The sequence below is a fragment of the Limulus polyphemus genome, unplaced genomic scaffold (genome assembly GCF_000517525.1).
Source record: "Limulus polyphemus unplaced genomic scaffold, Limulus_polyphemus-2.1.2 Scaffold1752, whole genome shotgun sequence".
Lineage (NCBI taxonomy): Eukaryota > Metazoa > Arthropoda > Merostomata > Xiphosura > Limulidae > Limulus > Limulus polyphemus.
The window spans coordinates 173,393-182,317 of record NW_013667362.1 but is presented as its reverse complement, the minus strand read 5'-3'; the positions used below and the strand labels follow the sequence as shown (position 1 = coordinate 182,317).

The window sequence follows — 8,925 nt, the reverse complement described above, 5'->3', positions numbered from 1 at the left end:
TAATGTGTGTGTTAGACAGTGAGTTATTGAACTGCAGTCACAGCGTATTGTTGAAGTTAACGTTCGTTCGTTACAGTGTTGTTTTAGCGCGAGTATTGAGATTAAGTGTATCGGTAAAGTTGTATTCGGAAATAATAAACCAGTTTTATTAAGTAAAGACTTGTGTCGTTAAAGTTTCGTTGGAACGAAGTTACGGAAAAATCAATTAACACACGGAGACGTAACAATATATTGTTTTTGAGCATTAACATTTAATATATACAAGACTGTAATAATTTTAGAAGTTTTCGGTATTATTTTGAAGTAAAGTAAATAAACCTTGCAGGTCTTTTTTTTCTTTCTTACTTTCAAGAATTAATTTTTTTTTAATTAAAAAGAAAGAAGTTGTGATCAATAGTGCTTCAGTGCTAACAATCAGGGAAGAGCTTAGGTATCACGAGATTTTGATGTCTTACCAATGTGAACTACGAATTTCTTTACAGCTAAATAGTTAAGAGGGAGAAAAAAAAAAGAATAACTTGCCCCTGCTTAACGTTCAGTGTTAGAGGAGAGAAAACACGGAGTTCTTAATCATAAGATAATTTGGCGTAAAGTTAAAGGAAACATGGTTCTTAATACAATCGTATTAGGCTTACTGTATTTTTAAACACTACTTTCTTTATTTGGTCCCTTAGGGCTCTGCCGAGAAGAAGAGTGTATAATAACATTTCAAACACAATGGGCAGCCTCATCCATTGCCGACGATGCGTCTCGGCTGGCCTAATAAACTCTGACAAAGTGAAACGCGTTGTCGGCAGTTGATAAGGTGATTACAGTGTGGGTGAAATACTATTATACACTCTTCTTATCTGGAAAAACAAAAACTAATCATTTAAAAATATTGTCTTACGACAAATATAATTGATTATAAACGTAATACTTTTTTTTAAATTTAGATGTTTTCTGACGATAGGCAACTGTCGCGACTTTTTATGTCCACCGATACAAATTTAGCGTAAGAATGCTTAAGGATCACTTTACTGTATAAGAGAAGTGGGACTGTCATTTGTTAGCTTAATGATCAATTTACTCTGTACTAGAAGTGGGACTGTCATTTGTTAGCTTAATGATCAATTTACTCTGTACTAGAAGTGGGACTGTCATTTGTTAGCTTAATGATAATTTACTGTGTACGAGAATTGGGACAGTCATTTGTTAGCTTAATGATCAATTTACTCCGTACTAGAAGTGGGACTGTCATTTGTTAGCTTAATGATCAATTTACTCTGTACTAGAAGTGGGACTGTCATTTGTTAGCTTAATGATAAATTGACTGTGTACGAGAATTGGGACAGTCATTTGTTAGCTTAATGATCAATTTACTGTGTACGAGAATTGGGACTGTCATTTGTTAGCTTAAGGATCGCTTTACTGTGAACGAGATTGTCATTTGTTATTTTCAAGCAGAATAGTGCCTTATGCTAAACACATGCTAAATTAACAGGTCAGAAACTCGAAGTAGAGGCTTAGCTATCCTTATTTTAGGACTGCTAACCAGAGGGAGGGCAACCAGTCAGCAGCGTCCGCCGTCTACACGGCTACTCTTAACCGAATAGCGGCATTGATTGTCACGCTTATAAAAGCCCTCACTGCTGAAAGTACCGGAAGTGTTTTGAGCCGTATATATCGACTCGCGAAGTTCAGATATGCAGCCCGATACGCGTACCACTAGGTCATGCCTGGCGCAAAGAGTGTGTGTGTGTTACAGGTTTAATATAAATAAATGTTATAGTATTATCAAGACTCTGCTTGTAAATGATCAAGCTCTCTTTCATACAGAATCAAACAAAATAACGCAGGAAATTACTTTTTATTCAAAAGAAATAAATAGAAAAATAAAATGTTCTATAGCAGTTGAAACAGAAAATGTAATGATTGTCTTCTTAGCGTTATGATCGTGGTTATGGTTTGTTTCAAAATTTTCGCACAAAGTTTCGCATAGCTGTTCCATGCTGTAGCAAACTAATAGAAATAGAAAGATTTTCCCATTGAAAAAAACGTAAACTATTTTTAGTAACTCGGGAGTTTCTTGTGGTTAGTAATGACACAATTATCGGTTAGAAAGAGGCTATAGGAATCAATAATAAAATGTATGTCTCTTAGTTGTTGTTGCATTTTGCACAAAGTTATTCAAGAGTTATCTGCGCTAATTTTGAAGCGATAAGACTAGAGGTAAGACAGTTAGTCAACAGTACCCACTGCAATCTCATGGGCTACTCTAGTCGAATAATAGTATTTGACTGTACTCTTATAACGCACTCACGGCCTCAAAGGGCGCAGCGGGAATTTTTTCTACGATAACGAGGCGTGAACCACGGATCCATAATCCTGCACGCTTAGCATTAGGTCGTGCTCAGCCCAAATTTTTTATTAAAGCTTTGGATAAAATAGATATTCTTCTGTTGTCCAAGAAACAATAGTCTTATTCGAAAACTAACCACATCTACTGCTATCAAGTACAACGAACACTTCAAATCACTGTGAAAAAATAGTGCCACCTTGTTGTATGGACAAAATTTAGGTATAAGCAAGCAAACCGTAGACAAGGATGACGTCATCCTATACATTATACTTCTTAAAATATATATATTCTACAAGAAATGGCTGTTCCTAGAGATAGTGATTTGTCGTATGCATATCACAGATCCACTCCATACAAATACACTGTCACTAAGTTATCATAACGTCAGTTTAGAATATTTTAGTCCTACTGCCACAAACGTACTTGATATTAATGCCCTCTAGCTACAAACATGAAAAACATAGCTTATAATAGTATTTTTACAACAAACTACTTCTTTATACACTGGAGTTTACTGAATTACAATAACTTTAAACACTGAGCGTTTATATTTCGTGCCTTAATATAAGAGCGATTTTTTTTTACTTGATCCATTAGGCGTCATTTTTTTAATTAGCGGCAGAAATTAAGCAGTGTACGGAAGGTGCTCGTTTAATTTTGCTAAATAGTAAAAAAAAACAAAAACGGTTACAGTCATAAATACTTTTAGGATAAAATCTATCATTAGGTCTAAAGGTTAAACTTGTTGTTAAATTTTACGGAAGTCTAAAGTCGTGAAGGATCAATGATATAAGTTTATGCCTTTAACTGTAAGTTCATTAGGGTAACGTGAAACTTAATTACCAACGACGTAATCTCGGCCGGATTAAGGATTACACAGGCCTGCGATGGTTTTAGTGTCTTAACATTTTTAAATGTTCTGCATTAATTCCTGTACACTGAATCCGAAAATGATATCCATCTTTCCCCATCAAGTACAATTTTTTTTTTTTTAAAAACGTATTATGTACTTTTACATAAGTGAATCATTTTCATTGAAATCCGGTCACATTTTGTTATGCTTAAAATTTTGACAACACTGGCTATATATTTCTCTAGACCAATCACGACGTGAGAGTCTTATCGATCGTTCTAGAACCCACGAGAAACACACCGCTAGTATATAAACGGTTAACATTCCACATGACGTGTCATTTCTGGATAATGTTTGTTTGTGCGTGCACTTTAACATTATTATTATTTTTTTCAATATTATTTATTCGTCGCTATGGGAACAAGAGATTATGTAAATGACCCAAACATATTCCGTTATATTTATGGTAAATTTGTTTTAAATTTGATGTAAATAAGAGTTCCCCCCCCCCCTATTTGTAAAAAATCCTTACATGATAGAAAAAAAAGGAATAATATTTTCGAAATCTACATAGCTGAATTATGGAAAATCTATTATTAAAACCAAAACAACTTTCATGAAGTTTAAATTCGCAGGCCTGTGTTATTATTACATACTTCACATAGGTTTAATTTTAGTTTGGGCTATATCTTAGAAATTAATGAAGAATTTAAAATTAGTTTTAATGCTAATCTTTTAATTTTACAATAAAATGGCAATTTATTCAAGGTTTAATTATTTATTACAGTAGATCTAAGTTTATTAGTCAAATTGTTCAGAAATTGGTGACCTATAGGCTACATTATAAATCGTGTTGTAAATTAGTATAGCATTGATTATTAACATTAGTTGTTTTAGTTTTTCTGTTACACATACAGTAAGTTTGTGCTATAATTCTAGTAATCGTGTTTATGTCTTACTGAGGATATTTTAGTTTGGTGGTTTGTAATCAAGAATTAAACTATTCAGTAATTATTTAGAAATTCGAAACGTGTGTTCAATGTATTATTTTACGAGCGATTTCAGATATAAGCTTACATTAGTGTGTATTATTTAACAAAGAAAATAAATGTTGTAGGTATTAATTTTTAAAACGTCATATGTTTAAATAAAAATTTTAAAAAATTACATTTAGATTCTGAATGCACGTTTAACAGATGACGTATTTATTAATTGTAACTAGAATGATTGTTAATTAATGTTTAAAAGTTAAGCAGCACTTTTACAGTGCATGCAGAGATCAAGTGTCATGAACGTTGTTGTTGAAACTTTTTTCAGTAACTTCAAGTCATTTAAAGATTGCGTTAGATGCTTTATTAAGAATCTCAATTTCGAAAATATCGAATTTGTAATTAAAGAGGTTCTACGTGTGGATTTAGTTAGAGCTGGCTGAATTATGTTTCAAACTTTAATCATGTTTGTGACTGTAATCATAAAATATGTAGAGTTTTTCACTAAGGCTTAACACAAAATATGGCTGGCAATAATCTACAGTTCCTGATTTGATTTTAGACATTAACGAATGCGCCTCCAATCCGTGCCAAAATGGCGGTACCTGTGTGGACAAAATCAACTCCTTCCAGTGTATTTGTAAAGAAGGCTGGAAAGGACCAATTTGTAGTCGGAGTAAGTGTAGTAGTTCGTGGCTTTATTTGTATTCGTATGGTTGATTGCATTTTCTGATATTGTTGTCAATTATTATTATTATTATTATTCAAACAGATTTAATTATTGTGTACAAAGTTATGAACCACCTTCCATCACTTACCATGACTTTTAGTTTTTGTTTCATCATCTAATTCAAGTTTACGTACAGTTAGTTAAGTATTTTATTTATTACTTCAATTACTCAGAACTCATATTGAAGTTTATTGTTTTTCTAACTCAAATTTACAAATTCAAAACCGCAAACATATTCTAATAAACAGTATAGTCTATTATGTACATCTGATAGTTAAATATTCAATCTTATCCGTAGAAATTGTTTTTTTAATTATGTACAAGTGCTTGGAAAACACTATACGTGATAAAATCTGTTTAAATCCATTTAATCTCCGTAATCATCAATATTATTCACAGTCTGTGGTTTTCAACCTTTTGACCTTTTCTACATACGCGAATTCCTTGTGGTTCCCAATAGAAATGAACTCAGTATACCTCTGGTGAAAACATTAGATATATGTATATAAAAATAAATAAACTATACTATATATTTTATTACTGTATTCTCAAGCTAATTGCAGATCCCAGTTGAAAACTTGTGTACACTGTTTTTGACCCACTTCTCTTAGAGAGAAGATAAATGTATCTTTCTAATGTTATATGTGAAATCTGTGTTTGAATTATAACAATGTTATATTGTATGTAACAAGGAATAATAGGAAATTAGTATTACATTTTATCAATGATTCATAATTACAGAAGAACTCTGAGTTTCGGCTATTTTCATTTTGCGCTACAAGGCTTTATTTACTTGTGGCAACATTTTAAAAAATACAGTACAATATCCACTTAATTGTTAATACTGATTGAGTATTCTTACTTAAACGACTGATATGATCATACTGATGAAAATCAGTCAATATTTCTATCAAGCTATTAACAGTGTAAAAGTGCTTTACTCTAAAAGTATTCCTTGTTTGTAGTTTAAATCCTGTCAAAAATTCACGTTTGAATTTTGTATTTTAAAGATATTTAGTTATATCTGAACGATTGGCTTCACAGAAAACTTTGTGCTACTGCTAGAATATTAATCATAATAGAAGACAACAATACGACATTCAAAGCATAAAATAGCTATCACTATTTTCAAGAGAGGCCGTTTAGTAAACAAAGTGTGGTCAGCGTGAGGACCATTGATAATTGTTTAGCGATAATTTCTTATGTCAAGTTGAAATAAGAACCAATGAGCGGCAACAGGAACGGAATGAATTCATAAAAAAAGAGCCAGAGGCAATAACAGAATCTTAGCATGTTAATGGTAAGAAAGAGACCCCAGCGCTATCCCCCGTATTTTCCCCTTCCATATAGTTCCGCACCAGATTTCATCCCTGAACAATACTTATCTACCTGATGGGGCGTTACCAAGGTTACAGAAACTGTCCGTGAAATAACACACAATTATAAAGGCAATGTATAAGGTCAATGTTTGTAGATACCTGAGTACATTGACTTGGTAAATGCCTACATTGCTTGACTACTTCAAAGTTGGGGGTCTCTATATTTAATTAATAACCAGGATAACTCCTAGTTATTAGTTGAATATATGGATAATCAGTCTTGAAATAATTTTTGACCAGTGCTTATTTTTACTAAACAGGTTTAATTTTTAATAAAAAGAAATCCGCTACTTAAGTTTGAAACAATTTAAAGTGAATCCTCAATAGTCGCAACACTTGATTTTTTTAGGCAAGATTAGAGTAAATTAATCAATGAGACCTTTGTTTCCCCATTTATTAGCTATATTTTTGTACGCCATCAATACCAAGTTGGTTTGGTTTGTTTTAAAATTTCGCGCAAAGCTACACGAGGGCTATCTGTGTTTCTAATTTAGCAGTGAAAGACTAGAGCGAAGGCAGCTAGTCAACACCATCCACCAACGAATAGCGGGATTGACGGTGACATTATAACGCCTCCACGGCTGAAGGGGCGAGCATGTTTGGTGAGACAGGGATTCGAACCCACGACCTGCAGATTGTGAGTGGAGCGCCCTAACTACCTGGCCATGCTAGGTCCGCAATACCAAGCATGGACCGCGCTTGTACCTGATTCGATTTTATTACTCATCAGGATCTCTATTAGCCTACCCTCAGATTGAAATTATTTTAGGCAGGATTAGAATAATTAATCTATGAAACCTTGGGCCTCGTTAAAGACATTAATCGAAAGGGTTGGACCTCCCGAGTCCAAAACTGTAATTAGATCTCAAATCGGTTAAGAGATGACGGAGCTATGAGCTAAAAGTTTGTATTTAAAAACAACAACAACTCAGAGCCGTTATGTCGCGGCTAAAAATAAAATTTGCTCACACTAATTATATATCTGTTACTAATTCATATATTCATTTTTACAAAGCAATTCAAAGCCAATACAGATTGATATTCAAAGGTGTTTTTCATGCTGTCCAAATATTATAACACTACGAATTTGAATCAGTCCCCCACCCCAAAATAGATAGAAATCATATGTATGGAGTTTTTTTTTAATAAGTTTACATTGTCTTTTATCTTTAATTGCAAAGTATTTTTCGATTTTTAATAATCAGTACATAATAAAACAGTAAATTAATACGATATAGATACATATTGTATATAGAGGTTGTATACGTCATTCATGTTAAAACTATTGTGGAGCCTCACCACGTCGTTACATTCCATTTTGCCACATCCAGTCGAGCTTTATCTAACGACTCTACATTTTGACAATAGCCCTGCATTGTAGTTTCTATTGCAAAATCTCCGTCGTAAGACTGTCATTACAAACATTCACCACCTCTTCCCGCATGCTTTCCATAATACATCTAGTGTAAGAATATGACAATTTCCCAGCACCTGTTTCAACAGTCCAATCCCATATAAATCCAAATGCACTGTGTCCAGAACTTTACCGGCATGTCTTGCAACTTGACTAGTATGTCTTTGCATGGAATAGCATGACTACGTGTTTCATTATCCAACTGTTTGAGGTATGACTGGAAACCTTATATTGGTAAGCCCGTACATTTTGACCTCGTGTCCGTACGCAATTGGTATTTCTGTATGGTACAAACAATCCAGAACATTGATCTGATAATAACAGAGTCCGTCTTGATCTTTGCATCCACTCTCCTGATTGATATTTCCCCCCTGGCACAGTATCCAGTGGTTATGATGAATTCCTTCGAAAATGTCTAGTGAAATGACATATACAATTGTTGGGTATTTTTCTCTCCCATTGAGCAGTAGAAAATGGCACAAGACTTGTTACAGTTATCAGGGTACACGTGCACTTGGTCGAGTGTTATCACGTATTGTCATTTTATTTTCTGGCTGGGTACTGTTCTTGCAGTTTTCTACAGATGGTCTAAATAAACTACAAGTCTTTTCTTGTACGTTTATAGGAAAACGAATTAGGTAATGCAGTCACGAAAATCTGTTTTTAAAAGTGTCACCATTTTAAATATATACTCCTTTTTTCAGAGCATAGCCACTGTGCTCTTAATCCCTGTGTGAGTGGAGGAACGTGCACAGACCTTGGAGACAACTTTATATGTCGATGTCCTCGTGGATTTGAAGGCCGTACATGTCAAATAGGTTAGTGTCATAAAAAATAACCATAACCCGTTATGTTTGTAGTAAAATATAATTTACCTTATATCAGAATGTAATCAGTTATGTTCATGTAATAAATATCATAGGTTCTCAGACAGTGAAAGTACAAATATATTCGTTTAACTTTATTTGCAGGGACGTGACGAAATCAGTAAAACTTTCAATATATTATTGATTTTTGCTATTATTTCGCTGTATTTCTGAGTACAGAGTTTAGAAATCCAAATGCTTATATTTCTTAAATAGAAGCTACCAATAATATTATTTGAATTGTAAGAGTGGAGCAAAAGTAAGAATTCTTCATGTGTAGGAGGGAGGTTGACTTATTCTATATGTTTGCATTTTCCCAGGAGGGTTTCGCCCATTCATCGAATACAAATGAG

General features: G+C 33.5%; 1 protein-coding gene across 1 annotated transcript in view; it reads left to right on the top strand.

Moving 5' to 3' along the window:
• LOC106464826 (protein jagged-1-like) overlaps positions 1-8,925 on the top strand; it is an 80,089-nt gene that overhangs the window by 50,885 nt on the left and 20,279 nt on the right. The window contains exons 10-11 of the mRNA XM_022392626.1: positions 4,746-4,859; positions 8,411-8,524. Of these exons, the coding sequence (XP_022248334.1) occupies positions 4,746-4,859; positions 8,411-8,524 (228 nt within the window). The remainder of the gene's footprint in view (positions 1-4,745; positions 4,860-8,410; positions 8,525-8,925) is intronic.